Here is a 24642-nt window from a genome sequence, read left to right as displayed (position 1 = left end):
TTTATCTCAACTTTCTAAAGAAAGTTTAACACAAAGAATACACTTTTACACAAGTATAGTATAGCTGTGGATTTATTGGATGAAATGATCTGACAGAAAATGGACAGCATTTTAAGTTGAACATTTAATGCGGATGTCATAAGGATAAGAGTCAGCTTTTCCTTTCAGTTGTCTTTTATATACAAAATGAATCAAAAACAGAAACACAGGACAGCAAAAGCACAGAACCTGATAATTTTAGCGGCTGATCACAAGATGAATAACGTTACATTCACAGGTCATTTACACATATAGATCTTTCATATATATTTGACTTCAGAGCAGTATTGAGACAAGAATGAGTTGAGTGCCAATGCTGAGTAAGTGAACTTTTGAGTTTCCAGCAATGTTTCACAATTATGTGCAAAGAAAGATAGGCTAACCTTGAACTCTGCACTTTTACTTCAACTTATGTAATCGTGATCTTGGTAAGAGCGGGCTTATTTTTGCCCCAAATGGTTGAAATGAATAATTATATATAATAATCATAATTTTATGCTGATTTTAAAAAACGCAAAGAAAATAATTACATTTGTCTTTGCATTAAGCTGTATCCCACTGAGAGGCAAATGTAAGGGAGTGTAGTGTGTGTGTGTGTGTGTGTGTGTGTGAGGTTACTGGACATTGTTTTTTTTTGGTCAATGTTTGTTCAAGTTTGCAAAGATGTTCACCAGACATTTTAATTGGTAAGCAACAGCTTTCCTTGTCAAGAAAAATATTCAAATGTTTGGTGAACATTTGCGACAGTAAGCAAACTCTTGACGAAAAATCAACATTTGTTACCTTCGCAAGCACTCGAAAACGTTTGTCTTTCAGCGGGACAAGGGCTTAAGTTCATTATTCTGCATAGCATCACCTGACACACACACTAATGCCCCTACCCTGGCTCACTGAATGTGTGTGAGCATGTGCCCATGTATGTATGTACGTACGTACGTACGTACGTACGTACGTACGTACGTACGTACGTACGTACAGTATTTATGCATGTGTGTGTCTGTTTGTCCGTCTGTCTGTCAGAGACAGAAAGAGAGAAAGTAACAAGAGTCAATACGAAACAATTCAAATTATGAGGTTTCACCACGGCAACAGTCGTACCAACTCTGTCAGTGTCCGTTGATGAAAGTCTGTGAAGAGGAAGAGGAGGCTGCTGAAGTGGAAGTGGAATGGCTGGTGAAGAAATTGTCCTCCCGCAGCTTGACGTGCTCTGGCCTCTCTAGCTGGACCTTGGCCTCCAAGATGTCGCCGTTAATGGCAGCGATGAGCGCCTCTGACAACACGCACACATTGACATGTTTACATACATCTGCAAGTAGGCATGGGTTGTACAGCTACCATTTTAAAAACTTTTTTTGTTTATGCTCTTTGTGTGTGTGCTGGCTTTACCGAGTGAGTCGAAGCTTCTCTCCGGACGGATGTAACCCACCATGACGACACTGAGAGTCTCGCCGTAGAAATCCTCTTTGAACTGGTGGATCACATGAGTTTCCTGGGGGTAAAAGAAGCACACACACACACAGCTCTCAACACATTCCACTCTATCGCCGTGCTAATCGGCTATCTTAGCTCCAGCCCAAGCGTTACGTTAAAATTAATTACAGCTAACGTTGATGCTCTATTCTACACCCAGAATGTCTTAAATAGAAAATAAGCAAACATTTTCACAAAGCAGTTGAACAGGTTGTAATTTTAAGATAAGACACCTTAATTTTGTATTTTTTTGTGCAATTTTGGATGAAAATAAAATAGAGCAGTGATTGTTTTTATCGGATGCGAAGTTGCAACAAGCAGACTAGCGTCCCGGCACTTCTGCTGCATTTGTTTTTTTCAATTGGTAATTTTTTTAGGGAGTGACATCCGCTATTGGCAAATGTATGCTAATCATGGCAGGTCTTGGTCCTTAAGCTTCATTAGACAAACGGTGGTCATTCGGCTAGCGATATGGGCAGCTAGTGTCCATTCATTTAGTACCCACCATGGACTTTTTGGTGTTCTTGTAATACGGGTTCCAGCCGATGCTCATCACCATCTTGTGCACGTCGCCGTTGCCCACGCAGGCCCAGCCGTAGTAGATGCCCGTGCCGATGTCAGCGGGCAGATGCTCCACCACACAGTCGGGGAAGTTAGCTAAAATTAACATTGGAGAAAGACCGATGAGAAAACCGGAAATTGAACAAATCGAATGTGCTGAGAACGATATGAGCAACACACCTAATGGAATAGGAATGTAAGAAATTGCTCAAATAAATGAATAATGAGGTACCAAAAGCCCTGTAAAATGCATTCCTGTCGTGTTCCCTCCGAGTTACGTGTCTGTCAAAACGTTACAGAAAAGATTAAAGGACAGAATGGATATAAAGATAGCTAAGCCAGACAAACACATACAAATGTCCACTTTGCTCAGAAAACGTTGTGGGTAGTTGTAGTCGTGATAAGCATCCAGTAGGAATAGTGCCTACAGCCAAACCAAAGATGTACTGCACCTATCTAAGCCAAGACGTACAGTACCGTTTAGCGTGCCCAACCATGAAAGCCATATCTACACAAGCCAGACAAACAGTCAAAGTGGTGCTCGTGGGCTAAAGGTCGCCAGGAAGGCTTGCTGGCCTGTCAAAAACAGCTCACCGATAATGACATTGTGATTTCCGAGGAAGGCTGCAAAAGTGATTTGAAAATGGAAACCCCTCCCAACATTGATAAACATGTTTTTTTTTTTTCCATCAATCACACTGATTGTGTAAATCATGATCATGTTCAGTGTCCTCACCAACACTATCAGTCGGAAGTACGGACACACAAACAAGACAAACTATTTAAACCTTTGACTGCTTGTTTATTATTTAGTATCACACTGATGATTAATAACGTGATTAATAGTCATTTGAGCAATTTGCTTATTTCCGAAGTGTGTTTCAAACTGGCAGCACTTTTGAATCAATCAGTACCCAAGAAGTATCTGCCAGTTTCATAAAGGTTGTTGACCCCTGCCACAGAAGTCGTGACAGCGAAACCATACAAGCCCAAAACAAAAACATAACAATCGAGTGTGGCCAGTCAAAACCAAAAGATAAGGAGGCGTACCAGTCGGAATCCCCAGTTCTTTGCTTCCTCTCCCGAAGCCTCGAACGACCTCTCCGCGGCAGAAGTACGGCAGGCTCTTCATTCCTTGCGTGGGGTTTGATAAAGAGCTGGACTGCGCGGATGACCTCGAACGCCACGAGCCAGGTACAAGTCCAGACGAAGTCCCGACACGGCGATAACTAGCCGAGGTCGAGCGAATAGCCACTAAAAGAGTTCGAATGTAGTTTGTTATCAAAAGATGGCGAGAATTAATTTGGTTAAAGCCGAATGGGACAAGTTCACCTGCTATGCTAGCTAGGGTGGTTAGCATTAGCGCGTAAACACTCAAATAAGAAAAATATAAAATATAATTTCCACCGAAAGTTCCACTGAGTTCCCCTAGTTAAGACGGTTCTGTTTAGTTAATTCAGCGAGGTCCACTCTGACGGCACCACTGCGATTTGTGCGGAGAACCCCGGAACATGTTCACGTCAAACGTTGGTCCGATTTTTTTATTTTTTTTGTCTTGCGTGTGACGTAACGAACCCCGTGACCTAGGAAGGTGTCACACGGTGCCTTCATGTGATGTAGGAAAAATGATAATCCACCACAACGACAAAAAATTTGCGATGAGTCACAAAAAATTTGCGATGAGTCCGAGAACCAATTAATTTAACAGGAGATGTTAATAGCCGTAAAACGTTGCCTGGGGGCATATCTACAACAAATACGTCACACATAAAGCCTTAACAAACCATTCATAGTACATCGTGGTGCCCAAAGACACAAAAAGTTGACCATGTTGCACTTCTCCAATAGCACCGCAAGAGGCCGCTGCCTGCAAAGATTGTGCAAACCGTCCGTCCATCCATCCGTTTTATGAATTATGCATGAATCCAAATAATATAATGACAGCAATTTTGGGATATAACGATAGCAATGCATAGACAGCCGTTGAGACGACCTTTCCACACCTTTAAGGTAACATTTATTCAATTTAATGATGACTTTTATTGTAAGGGAAAATTCAAAGATTTGGCTTGAATGTTAAATGATTCAATAAATGTTTTTTCTTCACCTTTCTATAGTTCCAATCACATGAGGGAGGAAATCAGTGCTGGAAGAAAAGACCAGCTAGAAAAGAAAGTCCTACACACAATATATTCATGGAAGTGACAGAAGGAAGGGCTGGTCCATCTTGTGGGCCGTACACACACATACACACACACACACACGCATGCACACACACACACACACACGCGCGCATGCACTGAATTCATCCATGAGGGAGCAGAGTTAGTTGCAGCAACACACACACATGAACACGCTAAGAGAAAGTCTGAGCCCCAATTGGTCAACATCTCTCCACCCCACCGTGGGACTCTCTGTGGGGTCTACTGCAGCACTCTGCTCCAGGGTCCTGGAAATGCTGGGAGTGAGCCTTTTCCCCCTTATTTCTATTTTTGGCCCAAACATTGGAGGACTTTAGCCTCTCACGTTTCCCACTGTTTTCAAACACACTGGATCACAGTGCAGTGAAGCGCTCATGTCCACTGTGTGCAGATACAAAGAAGATGAGGGCCTGTAGGTCACAGGGGCAATTTGATCCTAATACTCGACAAGAATCTTGTGATAAGCGAGTGAGCAAGGATGCAGAAAGGTTGCCTGCTTTCTCTGCTGGGCCCGGTGCTTAGCCAGCCATGTAGACGCAGGCCACGGCTAAAGGAATTTGGACCGACTCTTCCGGCAGCCCATCCCCCACTCCCCAAACAGGAAGACATGATTTAACTGGTCAACTCCCAAGTGAGCAAGAAATCCACATCCAGAGTTTTGCTGTTTTTGGTCAAATCCAAAGACAGTGACGTGACAAAATTAGCTTAGAAGGGAACATTTGACATTCAAGCTCCTCATAATACTGTTGTGAAAATAATCTAGTTTTGCTTTTGTTATGGCTGCTGTATCTTACACTTGTATGACATTGGCAAGGATTAATATAAAAAAAAGAAGAGTTGTGTGAGTCCCATCTATGACATTACACACTCTTAATCACTTTGGCATTACACTGCATGTTTTTATTCTTTATAGTACATCAGCGTTAAACTTAAGTGATAAACTACATTTGGTGACACACTCTCACATCAAGCGATTGAAGACCTGCAATGATTGTTGACGGAATCCAAATTTGCGCACGTTGTCAAGCCAAATTAAAATATCTTATTAGTTATGTTTTTGGCGTGTCATTTCAAAGCAAAATGCCCTGCTCAACTTATAATATAAAGTGCTGATTGAGAAACGTTGATGTTCCCTTTGTTTAAATCAATACAAGGATTAAGAGTCACCTCAGGTTCACTAGATAAATATTACATATTTGTATTATTCACATATTATTGCTCATTTCAGACCAGTGTAAATGCCGTGCAGATAAATAACCTTGTTAATTTGGTGTAGTGAGAAACAAAAAAGGAATAAAAAAGTGAATAAATACGCCCTACCTGTCAATGTTTTTCCAGATGAAAATGGATCATTTTTGAACTGGTACTATTAAGGATGCCAAGAACCATTCATGAAACCATTGACAATCAACTCTCTTAAATTAGGCCATGGATGTGGAATATTTGACTTCTCCTAATCTGTCGCCATAGTTGTAAATGCGCCCCTGGTTTATGATTCTCCAGGTTGCGGCAGCATTGTCCCTGTTTTTCTGCCCGATGAGACCACAAGATCACAATCGATAAAGATCTGAAGCGGTTGACCTTTATTTGCCTTTCTTACAGTGTTGCCATCCACAAATGTTATAAAAAGTATCCATTCTATTTTGATGCATTAGAAGGTAGGGACAATTATTCTCTAATGTGGAGAGTTTAAAGTAAACAATGGACAAAAACCGAAAAATACATTTTCAAGATTTGTTAAGCCAGTGCTGCAGTGTGTGTAGAACCAGATGTTTGGCGCGGAGCAAAAAGGTCACGTGATTATTGATCTTTTATTACTTATCTAATTTCACAGAGTATAAACATGCTAGTGTGCGATTTTGTGTCGTGTACCTTGTGAGTAACTTGGAGGGGAGCTATCAATCTCATCAGGGGGAGCTGTTCACCCTCAACACGAGTGTATCTGCCCACATTCATAAATGCGAGGGAGGTCCCTAATTCCACAATAGCCTATAGGGCTTCAGGTTCATGTAGGAACCTGTCAGAGGGAAGACACATGTTTATGAATGAACACGCTGCCTCTCTGCTCACTCCATTGACGACCACTCCACGCTGCTGTTTGATGTGCATCACTGCATTGTTGTCGGGATGCATACGTGTGTGGATGCATCTCCCCAAACTGGAAACGTGTCCTTATCTTTGAATAGTATTTATTCATCTCTGTGTGCTGTCTGCGGACGAGCCCGCTTGTTGTGACTATGACAAAAGTGTGTCCCGTGAGACTGCTCCGTGTGAATGTAATGTTTTGGTGCAAACTGCTCCGAGATGACGGCTCCGCCGAATGCCAGCGGGCATTAGAAGAGCGAGCGGCCATCTGCCAGCCTTGCGAACTCGCAACCCCACCAGCTGCAGTCGCAAAACGCCCTAGCAAGCAGGACATGCATGCAGCTTCTGACGTCTGCGGCCACACTGCGTTGCGAAGCCCACAAAGAACCGGGAGCGGAAACAATGCGAATGGAGCCCACAAACGCCGCATAGGCTCAACGTTTGCCCGAGACGCTGCTTTCCACAGCACATCGACTCACTTCGGATGACTGCTTTGTGCGTCTATTTCCCTACCGCGTGGAAAAAAACACGCCGAAAAGGGACTCATGCAGGGGCACTTTAATACCCCGACATGGCGACGGAAAGAAACGGAAGGGAGCTTTTTACCATTTTGGAAACGAGCGCGGATACAGAAAGTAGTGCGGCGAGCGACGGGCAAGAGTACCCACTAAATCTTTCTGCCGATGTGAAGTGGTTTGAAATTCCGTACAAAAAGCCAGACTCGGACGAGGAAGACGGAGCGCGGCAGGAGGAGGAGGAGGTCGACGAAGACGAGGAGGAAGAGGAGGACGGTGTCAGCGGCGGCGTGGGGGAGAATGGCTTCGCGAATGCGGCGGCGGCGGCTAGCAGCCTTGTGGCCGGGGCAGGCTGCAACATCATTTTAGTGACTGGGAGCAATGGACTCAAGCATGACGAGGAGGACAACTCGGAGGAGTGCTACTATTCCACCTCCACTAACTGCTCCGATGCCGCCTCGAACGACTCTGACCTCGATTTCTCCGATTTGGAGGAAGAGGAGGAGGAGCGAGCGAGCTTTCTCGGCTACGATGAAGACTTGTTCGAGGAGTGCACGTCTCCAGACTTCTGGGGCGAACCGGACCAGGTGATTTCTATCGAGACTTTCAGTGCTTCCAGCGGCCCTCAGCACTCGCTGGGGGACGACGCCGAGCCCCGTGACTATTTCCGGATACTCTTCCCAGATTCGCTTTTTGAACACATGGTGGAACAAACAAACAACTACGCCCTCTATCGGCAAAGAAGGAGCGGCAAAACAGACCCACACTGGCACCCGACCCACGCCAGGGAGATGAGAGCCTACGTGGGCCTCAACATCCTCATGGGCATCAATTGGCTGCCAGAAAGTAGCATGTACTGGGCCAGTGACATTTTCATAGGCAACGCTGGCTTTAAAAAAACCATGACCGCGAGGCGCTTCGAGAAGCTCACCCAGTACCTCCAGCTTTGCGACAGGGAGGCCGAGCCCGTGCGAGGCGAGCGTGGCTACGACGGCCTTTTCAAAATCAGGCCTCTCCTGGATGTGCTGGACAACACCATGTGGGATGCGTACACGCCCAACCGCTGTCTGACCATAGACAAGAGCACCCTTGTCACCAAGGGGCGTTCTTCGCCCACGCACTCCATGCCCTCTAAGCCTTTGCGGAAAGGCTTGAGCGTGTGGATGCTGTGTGACTCGCGCTCGGGCTACTGCCACCGGGCCAAGATTCACGTCGGCCGGCCCAGTGAGGACCGTGCGCTGGTGCTGCAGGGCTACCGGGTGGTCACCTCCCTCGTGCGTGGTCTGGAGGGTCAATACCACCACCTCTTCTTGGACAGCTTGTTCAACTCGGTGCCCCTCCTCCAGAGACTGCTGAAGGACGGACTGTACGCCTGCGGGCCCACCCATTCGGAGCGCAAAGGATTCCCTGAGGTCCTCCGCCCTCGAAATGTGGGCAAGCTGTCACAGGGGGAGTTCTATCAGTGCCAGCGTGGCAACCTGGTTGCGACGGTGACACGAGACGTCAAAGTCGTCAGCTGCTTGTCCACAAACTCCTCGCCAGGGATTGTGGGTATCAGCCCAGGGGAGCAGCGTGACGGCGAGATGGACGGTGAGGGGGACAGCGACAGCATGGAGAGCTCAGGTTTGTCTTTCGGCCTCCCAAGGCCACTCCCCTTGTTGCTGTACCAGGAGAACATGAGGGGAGTGGACTTGTGCGACCAGCTGAGGGAGTGCTACCAGGTGGGCCGGCCGTGCTGGAAGTGGTGGCGCTACTTCCTGTGGTTCTACGTCAACGTGTGCATCGTCAACGCCTACGTCCTCCTGAGAGAAAGCAGAGGGGCCGCGTCGCCGGCCGGCCTCAACGGGAAGCAGCACACCCAGCGCCACTTCCGGGTGCGCCTGGCCCAGCAGCTCATCGGAGACTACCAGGGTGCGAGGGGCATGGAGCGGGCGGCCCGCAAGAGGCACGCTGACTCGCCCATCGAGTACGGACACCGCCTGGAGCGCATGTCGGAACGTTCACGGCGCTGCAGGAACTGCACCAACAAGGGACTACGGCACGAGAGCGTGTTTGGATGCAAGATATGCAATGTCCATCTATGCAGAGGAGGCTGCTTCTCTGAGTTTCATAAATGAACTATTTTGGAAAAGATCTTTTCTCTATAATCATCTCATGTCAAGGGATTTTTTTCATAATCAACCCATTTTTAATTCCAAAGGCCACCACTACAAGTCATTCACTTTTGAGGTAGTTAGAAGTATTATTGCACGCATAACTAGAGACAAGAAACCAAGTACTGTATTTGAATTAGTGTAGAATGTTTGGGGGCATTGCCTTCTTGTAACACTGACTGAATTGCCTTGTCACCCTTTTTATATGTTTAAGGATTTTATATGAAAAAGTAGAACTTTTTTTCTGCACCTACATTAGCTCAATGAGCGTTAACATGGAACGCTTAACTCTCGTTTTACAATAAATGCTCATTATGATGTACACCTGATTGAACTAGTGTCTTTTGTGTGCCACCATTTTTAATGCCTGCTTAAAAAGTCAATGAATCCTTGCTCTTTCCAGAATGGAGCTGATGTGTTGTCGCACTCACATCTTGGAGCAATTAGTGACTGAAAAGAAAAGCCTCAAGCATCTCCTGCCAGAGGATCGAGTAAGGCCATTTCTGACACACAAGGTCCAAAAGTGTTTCTTAGTGGCAATGACTGTAAGAAGTTGAGAACAGCAAATACAAAATAGAGTTTAAGTCGAGAGTTTGTGTGTGAAATAGGGCATGAATGAGATTAGCATTTACATTTAGTTGAGATTCTTTTGAGTGACACATTTTTATTGTGCTTGTAGTTTGCATTGGTTTCAAACAGCTATGCACCATACTGAAAGCTGTTTGATGTTTTATTCCACAAGGGTCATGTGTATATTGTAAGTGTCATTCAAATCAAACAGATGATGTAATGCAGTTTTACGCCACTCGATGTCATTAAAGAGGTGATGATGTAGCTGGTAGTGCAAGACTTTGAGAAGTTAGATTTATTGCACCTGGTGAATGGTATATTCGTCAAAAAATTATAATTAAAGCAGCAAGATGTCTAATATTTCATGTTAATATCACAATGTTAATACAATGTTTTGCAATTTCTTTCCATCATTGTTTTTTTTCTTCCAACTAAACATACCCATTCAACAGACCAGAATTTGTATTACTGCATCTGAGCCACGTTGCCAGAAATATAAATTTTAACTGTGAGAAATGCATTCAACAGGTTGCACACAACCTCGACTACGCGACGCCCTCTCCTTCCTCCCTTGGCTATTATAAGGCCGGGAGCGCGTTAGTCAACTGGACGCCCATCCCGCTGATCTGCGGGAGCCCCATGGGGAGTTACCATGGCAACGGCGGCTGGTGAAGACAGGGAGACGCCAGCAGGCCCACATGGTTGTCATGGTACTAACTCTGGATGTGGGAGGTGCCAGAAGCTGCACCGCCTTCCATATTTTCCCAAAGTAGCCACTGTGTGCGTCCCTGCGTGTGTGCAAAAGAGAGCGAAGGAACCAGAGTTACCGGGCAGGCTCTACATACTGCTGCCCACGCAATACTCCTTCCCATCGTACTTCCAAAGACGTTATCATGCATTTGTAGAATTTAGGGATTTAGTATTAGTAAGATGCCACATATCCCGTGAGGGCGGGTGTGGCACTTTTCACTTTCACTTAAGCTTTTTCCTTAATGAAGTGGCCTGTGATTAGGTTCACCTCATGGACACTTCAATAGGTACACTACACGTGGTAAAAAAAAAAAAAAGAATAAATAATTCGGTGAACGATTCTTTTGAACAAATCTTTTGAGTGAACCGATTCTAAGGATTCAGTAAACTGGAATGCACATCACTAGTACAAATAAGTGCAGACGGGCCAGAGAATCACAGGTTGAAATAGTTGACTGGTTAGTGCAGTGCTTCTCAAATAGTGGGGCGCGCCCCCCTTGGGGGGCGCGGTGCTATTCCTGGGGGGGCGCGTGTGACCCTGGGGAACAGGCTTTTTTTTTGGCAGTACTAGAATAAAGTGTAATTGCGCGTTTACTACAGCAGGGGGCAGTGGCGCTCTCATTGTTACTTCTGTCACGTTTGCGACAGTGCAACATTTTACGACTTACAAGACAAGTTAGGATAGTCACGGTGGGGAGGGGGGGCGCGAATAGTTTTCTTCTTGCTAGGGGGGGGGCGTAACAGAAAATAATTGAGAAGCACTGGGTTAAATAAAGGTTAACCTAAAAAAAAAAAAAAAAAAAAAAAAAAAAGTGAACCCTGAACTTTGAACCCGCGGTGACCCCGCGGTGACCCCGTGGTGACCCCGTGGTGACCCCTGGGTGACCTTTGAACCCTGAACTTTCAACTCTAGTTAAAAATCGAAAATGTGCACATGACCCCGTGAACTTTGAACCGACCTTTGACCCCTGGGTGAACTTTGAACCGTAAACTTTGACCTTTGACCCCTAGCTAATTAGTTGTTTTTTTTTTTTTTAAACCGGCATAGCAGAACATCCATGGTCTTCAGATGCCGCGCTCTCGCCATCTCCTGGTCAGTTAGTGAAATGCTTTTGCTGATGTTTTTTTTTCTCTCAATTAAAACAAATCAATTAGCCAGTTGGTTTTCTTTATTTAATATCTATTATCAGACAAAACCAAATTGTGAATCAGTCACCTAGGCTATAGCAGAACAAACAATCCATGGTCTTCAGATGCCACGCTGTCGCCATCTCCTGGTCAGCTAGTGAAATGCTTTTGCTGTTTTTTTTCCCTCTCAATTAAAACAAATCAATCAGCCAGTTGGCTTTCTTTATTTAATATCTGATATCAGACAAAACCAAATTGTGAATCAGTCACCTAGGCTATAGCAGAACAAACAATCCATGGTCTTCAGATGCCACGCTGTCGCCATCTCCTGGTCAGCTAGTGAAATGCTTTTGCTGTTTTTTTCCCCTCTCAATTAAAACAAATCAATCAGCCAGTTGGTTTTCTATATTTAATATCTGATATCAGACAAAACCAAATTGTGAATCAGTCACCTAGGCTATAGCAGAACAAACAATCCATGGTCTTCAGATGCCACGCTGTCGCCATCTCCTGGTCAGCTAGTGAAATGCTTTTGCTGTTTTTTTTCCCTCTCAATTAAAACAAATCAATCAGCCAGTTGGTTTTCTTTATTTAATCTCTGATATCAGACAAAACCAAATTGTGAATCAGTCACCTAGGCCAGTGCTTCTCAAATAGTGGGGCACGCCCCCCTTGGGGGGCGCGGTGCTATTCCTGGGGGGGCGCGTGTGACCCTGGGGAACAGGCTTTTTTTTTGGCAGTACCAGAATAAAGTGTAATTGCGCGTTTACTACAGCAGGGGGCAGTGGCGCTCTCATTGTTACTTCTGTCACGTTTGCGACAGCGCAACATTTTACGACTTACAAGACAAGTTAGGATAGTCACGGTGGGGAGGGGGGGCGCGAATAGTTTTCTTCTTGCTAGGGGGGGGCGTAACAGAAAATAATTGAGAAGCACTGGGTTAGTGACACTGGCTCTTGATCGGAGGGAATTTGGTTCAATCCCAGTTTTGGTCGGAATGTACGGATGTTGGTTCTTTAATTATGTAGATTTTGGTCTGTAGTTGATGGTGTTATTATACCGAATGTGTTTGTGTTTCAATAAAAGGTTGGGGAAAAAAAATCGTTATGCCGACATTTGTTATTTGGGGGGACACCAACTCATATAACAACGTAAAACTTGTAAAAACGTAAAAATTCACTTTCTGTCACACAGATGCAATTACAAATGATAAATGTAATCCGTAGGTATGCAAATACGTATTAATGGCGGTGTTTGTCCGTAGATGTGAGTGTGAGGGCGAACGATTGTAGGTCTGTGTGCTCTGCAACTGGCTGGTGATTCCTTCAGGGTTTCCCGCCTACTGCAGGGAGTCAGTTGGGATATGTGTTCGGGTTGACAATTTATTTTGATCATGATTATCTTGAAATGTTAATCAGAATCTCCGGTCATTTTTTTCACGTTTTTGTTTTTCTTATAATTGTGTATGCTATTTTATGTTTGTACGGCGACCTTGGGTGCCTTGAAAGGCGCCTTATAAATAAAATGTATTATTAATATTAGAATCATTTAACTTTCCACCATCCCCTGACTCGTTGAAACTTTCCACATTCCCTTGAGTCGTCAAAACTTTGTGCAAACGTTCTTGCTTGCCTCGTTGTCTAAAGATGCGCCACCAATTATCTGTTTACACAAAGAGATAAAACATTGACTGCATTGACTAAACTAGTTTGTGAGCCCAAAACCTGTTCACCCTCACCACTACCCTATTTTTTTCTCAATAAATAGTCTCTTGCAAGAGGCAAAAGTCACACTGCTCTGCACAGTTGCTCTTGTGTGATGGCTTTCTCCGCTTGCAAGCCTAAAATAGGCAAATTGTCTCACGTGTGGTTCTTGCTGAAAAGGTAGAGTGAGGAAACCTCTATCAATCGGTTCCCACATGCCCGTGACGCTCGTGAGGTCAAGCGATTCAGATAATTGACGTATGGATTTGTTCTTTCTTTTTTGTATTGTACGTATAAGCCTAACCAGGGAGATTTTGACATTTCCAACTTCCTAAAATGTTTACCGAGTAGAGAAATACTTTGGATGCGAATGGCACACATGATGGAAAGGTCAGTGGAATTCGTCCGATAAGACCTATATCACATCCTAAATAATTACAGAGTTCATTCGCTAACAGTTTTACTTTTCTTTCGTTTATAAATGAGTATTTTGTTGACTCTCCCAAATTGCCAAAATGACATTCCTTGAGGTTATTACTTTGAACAAAAAAAAGTTCATGGAAATGTACCTGAGACTTGTGGGACTTGTTCTATGAACTTGAATTGGAGACTCCACCCTCTACAAAATTTTCCACTGCAAATAGACTCTCATGAAAAGTAAGCTTCAGTCATTTCCCGTTCGACAGGTTTAGGTTCTGCTCCAGCTCTGTAGGGACACATTGTGCTTTTGCCTCACAATTGGAAGCACGCTCAGCGGTGCATTTTTGAGAAAAAATATTAAGGAGTTGTTTTTTGATGACCAACGAAGATATTTTGCAAAGAAAAGGTAATGCATCTTCATCTACTCTAAGATTTGAAAGTTTTCCAACATTATTTCTTCTTGTGATTTTTAGGGCACACAGACATACATGACTAAAAAAAAAAAAGGTGATGCATTTTCATCTATTCTAAGATTTTTTCCAAAAACTGCATCTGGACTGAATGCTATAATTAACAAAACATCTCAGAGTCAATCAAAATTCCAAAGTTTTTCTTTTGTGTTACCGTAAGATGCTGAAGCCGCAAAGCAGTGTGGGCTTTATAAAATGGAAGTGCAATGTGAATTGTTAGCTGTGAAATATCAGCCGTCTGTCATGTTATGTGAGGCACTGTGAATAAAAAAAAAAAAAAAATACAGATCGGCTTTGTGTTGTGTTATGATCGCAAGTCTACTTCGACGTTAGATGTTTGTCCAGTGCCTTTCTTTCACTTTAAGTTAGCCAAAACAGCCCAGCCCATTTATTTAGCTGTGAGGGTGTGGTTCCAAAGTAATTTGCTTGACCTCATAGAATGAGTGAAATGCAGAACAGCTTGTTTAAATAACTTCGAAACAACCAAGTCCTTGTAGGTGAACGTCATTTTTAAATAATACCTTCTCACCTCGTGACGTGTGTAAAAGAATTGTTACGAATAGGTTCTGAACATTTTCATCTGGCACAAGTGCATTTAAAAGGAAAATGGAAGACACTGCTTGCATCAAATGGGAACATGGAGCATTGCTCGCATTTGACTTGATCATGCATCCAGTCCAGTGACTACCTCAAGAACAAATTTGCATTGGCTCTAATAAGACTCTCTTAAATCATAGATATTATTGAAAAAATGACTGCAGATGCAAACACAGTCAGAGGAATTTTTCAGATGAAACCCATATCACATCCTGATAATTACATTGATGATTCTTGGACAATTTTACTTTTCCTTAGTCTTTAGATGAGTGTTTTGTTGAGTTTTCCAAATTTCCAAAATGACATTCCTGGATGTTTCTACTTTGAATAAACAAAGTTCATGGAAATGCACCTGAGAATTCGGGGACATGTTCTCTAAGCTTTAATGGGACAAAATCCTTTGCATAGGTGCTGCTATTTTTAAAACACATTCATGGAATTGTACAAGAGTGCTAAAACTCCAAATAGACTCTCATGAAAAGTAAGCTTCAGTCATTTCCCGTTTGACAGGTTTAGGTTCTGCTCAGGCTGTCTTCAGACACGTTGTGCTTTTGCCTCACAATTGGAAACATGCTCAATGGTGCATTTTTGAGAGAAAATACCAAGAACACCTTTTAGATGACCAATGAAGATATTCTGCATAAATATAATGCATTTCTTTCTATTCTAAGATTTGAAAGTTTTCTAACATTGTTCCTACTTGTGATTTTTTAGGTCACACCTACATGCATAACTAATAAAGATATCTTTTTTTTATAGGTTTGGACATTAAACACGCAATGAATATAGAAGGAAATATTGAAAATGGATTGTCATTCCATCCAGACGGTGACATAGATGTGGCTCTAGTTATGGTGATTTTTTTTTTTACTTTTACTTTGACAAATGACAAATACAAAAGTGTCCATGAAAAGTGGTTTCAAAGAAGAATTTGTTACTTTCAGGAACCCCGGCATGCTTGCATGAAGACATTTGTCAAACGCCTCGCCTCTGGAACAGTAACAATTGTTATTTACACCGAAAAGAAGGCCTACAAACCAGGTGACGTGCAGTATTTATACATGTAGACACTGTGAACTTGTACACTGTCCTGTCTGTCGTGTCCATGTCCTCAACTGTCACCACAGCATATTTTCGTTCTTCAATGACACCACGGCCCATTCTCTACTCTTAAGCAAATCATTTTCTCATCCTGCAGGCGAAGGCATCCAAGTCATTGTTGAAGCCATCAACCGGTCGACTTGCTCGTTGATGCTCAAGTACATATTGCAACGGAAGCAAAGTCGGATTTCCCCGGGTAAAAGGATAACTGGCGTGTGTCCAATCGCTGAGAAAGTTGCCAAGCGTGTTCGGGCCTACAGCAGAAGGATGATGCTCGATGTGATCACCATCCCGAGAGGGAGCCCTCCCACCATCTCCATGGGTTCACCCATTGAACTACACTACGAGTTGAAGGTAAACCAGACCGGACAATGTCAGAATACACTTTTGTCAATGTCATTGTAGTAAATTGTGAAAAATGTTCTACAGGTCTGTGTGGATATGACTGGCTCAAACTCCGCTTACCTCAGCTGGCCAATAGTTGTGCACCCCAGCAGTCTACATTCCGCCAAACGACATCAACAGTCACTCAATGCTTTAACTCTGGGAGATGTTCTTCATCCAATCCCAAACCAGCAAAAGCCGAGACCTGGAAAACCACCACGAAAAGCCAACTCTATAGACTCGCCTCCTCGATTTTGAAATTTTTAACTACAAAACTAATGAAGGTGGGAAACTATCCATCCATCCATTTTCTGTACCGCTTTTCCCCACGGGGGTTGCGGGCGTGCTGGAGCACCCTGAACCGGTTGCCAGCCAATCGCAGGGCACACAGAGATGAACAACCATCTGTACTCGCAACCACACCTAGGAGCAATTTGGAGAGCTCAATCGGCCTACCAAGCATGTTTTTGGGATGTGGGAGGAAACCGGAGTGCCCGACGAAAACCCACACGGTCATGGGGAGAACATGCAAACTCCACACGGTGGAATAGAACCCCCACCCTCCTAACTGTGAGGCGGACTTGCTCTCTACAATATTTATCTTTTGCATGAAATTCATATATTGGATGGGAATTTAATCCAAGGATGTAATATGATAAATGCTCATAGATGGCAATTGCTCGTAAGTGTAGGTGATTTAATTAAGTGTAAGCAAACAAATTGCAACCTAATGGCTATATGTATTTTTGTACATTATATTTATATTTTATATTCATTTTCGTGTGTGTGAGTGTATCTATATGTGTATATATTCAATACATTTTTATTCAGGTATTTTTATTTTTTAATGTATTTTCAAAATTGAACTCTATGTTATGATTTTGTTAACTAGTATACTTATTGTTGAGGCCACTGTAAAGGAGTCGTACAACATACAGCTGTATAAATTGAAACTGAAATAAATTGATACTCTTCAAACTCTCTTTGCTGGACTTGATGTGGGTTTTTTTTAACAAAAAGGTAAAATAATCTACTCTACACACATGCACGCACGCACGCACACGCACGCACGCACGCACACACACACACTCAATGAGCATCAATTCACATCAGCATCAACTTTTTTCTCACTAGTGCAACATGTTTCTATTCTTTTTTAAGAATTCAACCCAAGGAAAGGAGGGAGCTTAGCTAAATGCTAACACACAATGCAAAAAGCCATGCATGAGCTAACATAGGCTGTGTTCCTGTGTTACAATTCTGAACACAAATGGTGAGGCAACACGTAATACATACAATATAATAATACTCACTGGCATGTATTCTTTATCCTCTGCGGAAAATACCTAATATTACTGGAGCTTGCTGAGGAGCTGTACTTGGTATCATGTACACTTCATATCCATGTCTGTGATATACTGCCCTCTGGTGGCCAATGTGCACGCACCAGAAGTAAGAACACATTATCCATTATAGTGAAGGGAAAAAACTGTCAAAAATATTTAAAATTTATTTAATTACGTAATAAGTATGTTTTCACAAAATCCTATACGTACGTAAAAAAAAAAAAAAAAAAAAAAAAAATATATATATATATATAATAATAATATAATAATATATAAATATAATGATGTTTGGCATTTACCAATGCTTGACTGAAATTTCCTCATGTTTTTCATGCCAGTAACTTTCCTCACTCAGGAATGGCAAAATAATGGTCTTTATTCCTTTATAGAGATTAAAAACCAACAAGAAAAATTTAATTCTGCAATACACGTTTATTTAGATTTGCACCAAAACGTGTCAGTCATTGTGCGCCTTAACAATTTTTCTATTTTCTATTTTTTTGCACAAAATCGGTGCCCTGACAAAGAGGGAGGGCCAAACCGTGTTCACATTCCCTTTACAAAACTACTTTGAAACTACTTTGGCATTTTCAGCACTACATTACACGGGATCTTTTAGATTTTCGATGCTATGGTTGGGTTGAACCCCGTAGAATAACCAGAGGAAGTCTGATATCTGGATCTCTTGCCAATGGGTCACCAAGGGTGACCTGCAACAAAATATACCTTTAGTTAGTTCTGTTCTTGCCTCACTTATGCAATTATATAATAATTTCTTTTTCAATTAAAAAGACAATAATATTGGCATGGATTAACACCAGATCAATGCGATTTCCTTGGTTAAATGGCAGTTTTTCACTCCGCACACTTGTCTGAGGCCACCGGATCAGTTTACACAGTGAAAGAGACTGACTGATTAGTTGAAGAGTAGCTCAAATTTCCAATGACCTAGATTTTCTTTGGTTGATAGCATGCAATGGGAAATTTTGGTCATTGCATTGTGGAAATTGCAAATGTGCGCCAACCTTCTTTGGGTTTTGAGGTGAAATTAAAAACTAAGATAAATTTTGTCTTTCAATCTCCAAAATAATTAGAAAAAATGAAATGTAGTTTAGAAAGACTTGATTACCTTGAGCGTGTATTCGAGCTTGATTATGGAGCAGTTGAAGAATGTGGGGTAGAGCTGTGGAGGGATACTTAGAACATTTTTTATGGTAAGACTGCTCCGAGCTGAAACTGATTCTCCAGTGCCAAAGAGGATCTCATTTGTGTGTACAATTGTCTCCAATTGGGCGACAAACATTTGCTTCTCGCACAGGAAGAATTTGGGCGTTACTGCACGATTTGAGCTGTTACTTACGTCAACAGACACTTCCATCGTTTCACCTGTGAGAAGAAACAAACGTATGTCCTGTAATCGTCATATGTTCACATCAGACATGACTAACAAAATATTTACCTTGTGTCAGTCCCAATTTCTCCGAAGTCACATTCAAGGTAACTTTTCCAGCGCCGTAAAATGAAATTTTGGTTGCGCTTTGCCGCTCCTATGCAAAAACAATGCAAAGTCAGAAAGCAAATCTCAAAGAGGAATATTCTGGTGATTCGTTCAATCAATGCATACTTGAAATCCGACGATCAACATTTCTGATTTGGAGGCGAAGGGAAACTCCGACTTGGTAAGAAATGGGAACTCAATCCGAGTTTTGTGGATGCTCCAGATTGACTTAGTCAGTTGAGCTTGTAAACTGTACGTGATTCTGCCCCATTTTCCTTCGTATGAGGAAGGCATGTCTCTGCAAAGAAATGTTCACTACATAAGTGGCATGATCTTTATTTGGTGTGGAAAAGTACAAAAATATTGGGACACCTGGCCACATATCTCAGTCCCCCAGAATTGTTTTTTTAATCATTGATGTTTGTTTTTATTAAAATTATAATTTCAGGAGGTATTAAGCAATGTAATCCAAAATCAGGGAGTGGATACGAGGAGTACTCACATATTTGGAATCACAAAGGTGAAAGGATACACACTCCTCCCTTGATGAATGATTTCTGTTCCTTGTGGGAAAAAAGTGCAAGTTGAATAGAATAAAAAAAATAAGTACCATGCCATTACCTACAAATTATATTTGGAAATTAAAACTACTAACCATCTCTTTTATTTTTATCCTGAAGAATAACGTGTTCCAAAAAGAAATATTTCTCCTCATCTTGGTGGAGCGCTTTGGTCTGTCCATCTTGATCGCACCATTTGACCTCAGCCTTTCCTTTCGCAGTGACCGTCAAAGACTGCACTTTGGTCTCCTTGCTGGCCACCACAGTCACTTTTCCAGCGAGGACATCGCCAGGAGAGAAAGTTCCTCTTTCATTCACCTGGTCGTATTCCACAGAGAAAATCTTGATAGGCATGATAAAGTCACATTTGTCACAGCTTTGGATGCTGCATTCAGTCAAGCAGCATACCTCCATTAAAACTGTACAGTATCCGTCTGTGTCAAATGGTCATGTGATCAAGCTTGGAGGTGTCACGTTCATAAAGGTAACCCTAGCTGGAGCCTTAGTTCGGCTAATTACAATGAAATACAACATTGAAGAAAAAGTCCAGCAACGAGAGTTTGAAGAGTAACAATTGATTTATGACTACCTTTGAATGTGATGTGTTTGACGTAGGGCATGGTTTGCCTCTGGCTCGGAGCAGGCGCACCAAACGTCCATTTCTCTCTTGACTAGAATCCACTGGCTTTTCTCAGTGAGGCGACTTATCATTTCTTTTCTCCCGACTGCAATCGTTGCGACCCTCAGTGAGAGGGGGGATTTTCCTCCAACATGTGGAAAGAACTAGAGTGTATGCTTCTCCTGATTGGCATATGTCGGACATGTGCTTCAGGTAAGCAATTTGTATCTTTAGTCAATTAAAAAAACAGTAAAGAGTTCATTGCTCAAACAATACCGCTGGAGGAACGATGGAATGTACTGTACTGTGAGTTAGCATGACTGCATCTGCTTATATCCTAACATTACGGTGCCTGAGATGATTTTTTTTTTATATTATAATATATAATTATATTATAAGAATATTTTTCATGATTTATATGAGCTAATTATAATGAATAATAATCAATCATTATTAAGAATTATTATTAATAGTTTCTTACAGTCCTTAATACAGTATTATTAATAATTTCTTAAAGTTCTTTATACAATAGATATTTCTTAGCACCTCTGTTATAAAAACAATATGGTTATTATGATCTAAATATAGATAATAATAATTATGTTATATTAACAATCATATTGTAATTATATTATTAATAACAATTAGTAAATATGTCGTCCAGGCTGTTGTCATTCATTGCAAACGCGCGTGTTTTGTTTCCAGCCTGCCTTGGGGACGGATATTCTAACCAGGCCCAGGCCCGTATTCGCCCAGTACGTCCGCCTCCTGCCAGTAGACAGCAAGTTGTTTTTCGGCCTTCGCTTTGACGTCTTAGGGTGCATGTCTGACGACACCACTCTCAGTGAGTACGACGTTTGGAGTGCAGTAAAAAACTAGCAAGAAACCGGCTATGATTTTCCCTTCTGACCCACAGACATCTTATGCAGCATCACAGCCATCGACCTCGGCACCGACGGTTCAATGAAGTGAGTCAGACTTGACATGACGTTTCTTGCCGAAAAGCTTCCTATTAACTCAACAAACATCTTGCGCAGGATGCGGTGCCCACCGGGCTGCGCCCAAGCCGGCCACAAGGTCTACGGAACACGGCTCTACAAACAGGTATGCTAATTACCGCACGACCTGCAAGCGGAGTCCTTGTTCTATGTCTGAGACGTTCTCTGAGTGCAGGACTCAAACATCTGCGTGGCCGCTATTCACTCGGGCGTCATTGAGAACGAGATCGGAGGAGATGTGACTTTGCTGAAGAGACTGCCACAGAAAGCCTACAAAGGCTCCACCTGTAACGGAATCACCTCGACAGTGTGCGTGCTCCGCTTTCACTGGCGAGTCCACTTAAAGATGCCCGGCTCATTCTCACTTTACTGTCTGCAGATATAATCTGGATCCGTTTCCGTCTTTCACTTTTGCTGACATGGGTGAGTAGAATGTCCAGAACAGAAAGCATTTCTTCACGTGACACCATCTTGCGCGCAGAGCCGAGATGCTTGGGACCTTAATGGGAGGTTGAGTGGGATTGGCTGCAGGACCTCTTGAAGTCTGGTGCGCGCGCACCAAGCGTCGCATCTGCTCGATATCTGCCATATCTGGAAGGCAAATGAGAGCTCTGTTCCCGTTTGTCCTCTGCAGCCCCTGGACACACGCGGACTGGACTGAACGACCTGGTCAATCGCGGCAGATTCGTGTGGTCGCACCGCCAGAAGGTGACCTTCACCAACTGGGCTCCGGGAGAACCTGCCCGCCTTTTTCTCTTTTTTTTATTTTATTTTTTTAAAGAAAGCTTTTGACCACTAGTGATAATCCTAGGATTGAACAAACCTTCACACATCATAATACAAGGGAAACAAACTAACTCAAAACATACATTTAGCATTTAATCGGCATAATCGATCATAGAATCAGCAAATTGTCAGCGAACTAGCAGAGGGATAACACAATGGCTAACATGCTAAGAAAAAACAGGAGTTTCTTCATGTCAATTATTAGTATGCTACTAAACTCAAAAATATGTTTTCAGTTGTTGAAAAAACTATGTCCTCAAAATTATCCTTTTGTTCCGGACAAAGTTTTGAGAAATGGTTAAAAAAGAAGCAATGAAGGCAACAAAGTCAATTCCCATATTCGTGAGAATTACTCATGGTGGGATACAAAGTGTGTGCTCCATATGGCGGAGGGACATCAGAAAATTGGGGTGTTACGCTCCAGCTTTGTTGGTTTGAGTTCCCAAATTCCTCAAATCCATAAGCAGCGGGACCTGGAGGTTGTTTTGCTGAAGGAACCTCAAATGTTGGTAGGACAACTATTGGAAGTTTGATTTCCGGGTCTGTTGCATACTTGACATCCAAATAGATCTGTGAAAACACTACTTGGTAAGTTTCTGAAATGTGTTTCCGGCTCGATTCTTTGAAAATTTCTGTGACTATTTTCATTGCCAGTTAGAGTATCAAATGAAATAAAGTACAACAGAACCTTCAGCCTACCTTCAGCCTGTATTCCAGCTTGATGATGGAGGAATTCAAAATGGAGGGAGGTATGTTCCTGGGGATGGTGATGACCTTCTTCAAGACCTCTTTGCTACGGCCATTAACACTCTCAAGTTTGTCCTTAACAATCTCCTGTGTGTGAAGTCTTCTGTGACCTTGAGCAAAGAAACTCTGCTTTCTGTACAATTCAAATTTGGGCTTCAAGTCCCGGGATGATTGGTTGTGAATTTCAACCTTGACGTGAACATCTTCGCCTGCAAAGAAACACAAAATCACGTGTTTAGTTGTACAGATGTTCATTTCCGTTGTAGGTAGACTTTGTCAGTCGTAGACTTCCTGGAATTACCAGCATGTCCCCATGAAGTCCAACATCAGATATATAATCTCTTTTGTCTGTCCATAGTTAACACCATGACTCACCAACCTTTTTGAAACTGAGATCTACTTTTTTTGGTAGCAAATAATGGAATAATGTAACTCTATTGATTACCTGGTTGGTATCCCATTTTGGGGGTGTAAACATCCATTGCAATGGTTCCAGAACCAAAGACTGTGAGTTTTTTATCAGTGCAATCATGCTGAGGTTCCTAAAAGATAAAGCAGAGCCATCTCTTCGATTAATGTGCAAACCCCTCAAAAAAAACAGTTGTAATGAATTTGTTCCAAACTTCTCACCATAAGTCCAGGTATATCCATATCTGCTTTGGAGACAAATGTGAAGTGGGCTTTTGCTTTTTTGGTCAACTTCATTGATTGTTTAAGCTCCGCTTTAAGCTTATGAACAATTCTACCAAGTGAGGACTTGAACGTTGATGGCATTTTACTGCAAAGTACAATTCCGGGTCACTTAATTGGTTGGCCTGGAAGCAAATAAGCTAAAGAATAAACACTAATTTACTTGTTAGGGACATTGAAGGAAAAGGGGAACACATGTCTTCCTTTGGCAATAAATTCAGTACCTGGAGCAGTGAAGCATAATTTGTGCTTTAATTTTAAGGCTCATCCCCAACATTGTCTGTTAAGATAGCGGTGAAAGCGATACGTTACCAGCTCTCAAGATATGTTGTTTGATCTCATAATATTTCTCATCAGACCAGTAGTGACGAGTGTGTTGGCCGTGATGTTCTTGCCAGCGAACCCTTGCACTTCCTTTTCCAATAAAGGTTAGTGATTGGATTGGCGTTTCTTTCGAGACCTCCACGATGATCCTTCCATTGATTCTATCTCCGTTTGTGAAGATGTTTTGACTATTGATGGAGTCATATTCAATTGAGAAATTTTTGATAGTCATTTCACAGAAATAAATACAAATTACAAAATCACAAAGAAATAGAAGCACAAATTATGTGAGCCTCAGGTAAAGCCAAGCAGAAACAAAGTGTGTGCTTGCGCTAACAGAGCTACTATGAACAGGTGGTGGGGGAGGATGCAGCTCATAGAAAACCTGTTTTTCTTGCTTGGCACACCTAAAACCCAAACAGGGCTGTATTCGCATGCTTAACAATGACACGGGTGGCTGGTTTATATCATCCCCCCCATAATAAAAAATATAATATAATATAATATAATATAATATAATATAATATAATATAATATAATATAATATAATATAATATAATATAATATAATATAATATAATATAATATAATATAATATAATATAATATAATATAATATAATATAATATAATATAATATAATATAATATAATATAATATAATATAATATAATATAAAATGTAGTATCCATTGTTACAATCCTAGAACCAAAGCATTTGCCATTTTTTGGGTGTGATCATGCTGAGGTTCCTAAAACACCAAATCATTCTCCTTTTGTGGCCTTCTGCTAAAACCAAGTACGCAAATGAAGACGATCGTTTTTGTCCAAGAGGAAGGCCCTATTTGACACCGCTGGCATAGGGCATCAACACACCCTTGCACGCCATTAAAAATGATGACAAAACAAGTGAATGGCATTTTGGAGTTGCT

General features: G+C 42.2%; 5 protein-coding genes across 6 annotated transcripts; 2 read left to right on the top strand and 3 right to left on the bottom strand.

Annotated features, from left to right (window-relative positions):
* Window positions 1-56: 56 nt before the first annotated feature.
* rfk (riboflavin kinase) lies at window positions 57-3637 on the bottom strand. Its single transcript, XM_061277726.1, has 4 exons — window positions 3121-3637; window positions 2015-2166; window positions 1426-1528; window positions 57-1309 (listed from the first exon to the last, which is right to left on the bottom strand). Exons 1-4 carry the CDS (start codon window positions 3428-3430, stop codon window positions 1146-1148), a joined length of 729 nt encoding a protein of 242 aa, XP_061133710.1. The 5' UTR covers window positions 3431-3637; the 3' UTR covers window positions 57-1145.
* A 10199-nt stretch (window positions 3638-13836) lies between these two features.
* Window positions 13837-17130, top strand: LOC133154342 (uncharacterized). 2 transcript variants are annotated; one of them, XM_061278971.1, is made up of 6 exons: window positions 13837-14001; window positions 14069-14102; window positions 15422-15516; window positions 15607-15703; window positions 15861-16117; window positions 16193-17130. In XM_061278971.1, the coding sequence occupies exons 2-6, from the start codon at window positions 14084-14086 to the stop codon at window positions 16403-16405; spliced, it is 681 nt and encodes a 226-aa protein (XP_061134955.1). In that variant the 5' UTR covers window positions 13837-14001; window positions 14069-14083; the 3' UTR covers window positions 16406-17130. The 2 variants fall into 2 exon arrangements, with proteins under 2 accessions (XP_061134955.1, XP_061134954.1); XM_061278970.1 differs by lacking the exon at window positions 14069-14102.
* A 775-nt stretch (window positions 17131-17905) lies between these two features.
* LOC133154851 (arrestin domain-containing protein 3-like) lies at window positions 17906-20920 on the bottom strand. Its single transcript, XM_061279883.1, has 6 exons — window positions 19647-20920; window positions 19494-19554; window positions 19118-19289; window positions 18953-19040; window positions 18623-18879; window positions 17906-18203 (listed from the first exon to the last, which is right to left on the bottom strand). The coding sequence occupies exons 1-6, from the start codon at window positions 19963-19965 to the stop codon at window positions 18123-18125; spliced, it is 978 nt and encodes a 325-aa protein (XP_061135867.1). The 5' UTR covers window positions 19966-20920; the 3' UTR covers window positions 17906-18122.
* Window positions 20905-21982, top strand: LOC133154853 (vitrin-like). Its single transcript, XM_061279885.1, has 6 exons — window positions 20905-21014; window positions 21087-21138; window positions 21208-21274; window positions 21344-21477; window positions 21548-21591; window positions 21803-21982. Exons 1-6 carry the CDS (start codon window positions 20993-20995, stop codon window positions 21958-21960), a joined length of 477 nt encoding a protein of 158 aa, XP_061135869.1. The 5' UTR covers window positions 20905-20992; the 3' UTR covers window positions 21961-21982.
* A 52-nt stretch (window positions 21983-22034) lies between these two features.
* On the bottom strand, window positions 22035-24167 carry LOC133154848 (arrestin domain-containing protein 3-like). The gene is made up of 6 exons (XM_061279878.1): window positions 23704-24167; window positions 23555-23615; window positions 23332-23479; window positions 23147-23243; window positions 22654-22910; window positions 22035-22524 (listed from the first exon to the last, which is right to left on the bottom strand). Exons 1-6 carry the CDS (start codon window positions 23945-23947, stop codon window positions 22282-22284), a joined length of 1050 nt encoding a protein of 349 aa, XP_061135862.1. The 5' UTR covers window positions 23948-24167; the 3' UTR covers window positions 22035-22281.
* Window positions 24168-24642: the final 475 nt, after the last annotated feature.

This window comes from Syngnathus typhle, linkage group LG5 (genome assembly GCF_033458585.1).
Source record: "Syngnathus typhle isolate RoL2023-S1 ecotype Sweden linkage group LG5, RoL_Styp_1.0, whole genome shotgun sequence".
NCBI classification, from domain to species: Eukaryota; Metazoa; Chordata; class Actinopteri; order Syngnathiformes; family Syngnathidae; genus Syngnathus; species Syngnathus typhle.
Note: the sequence above shows the minus strand (reverse complement) of the source record. Positions and strands in the feature narration are given on the sequence as shown.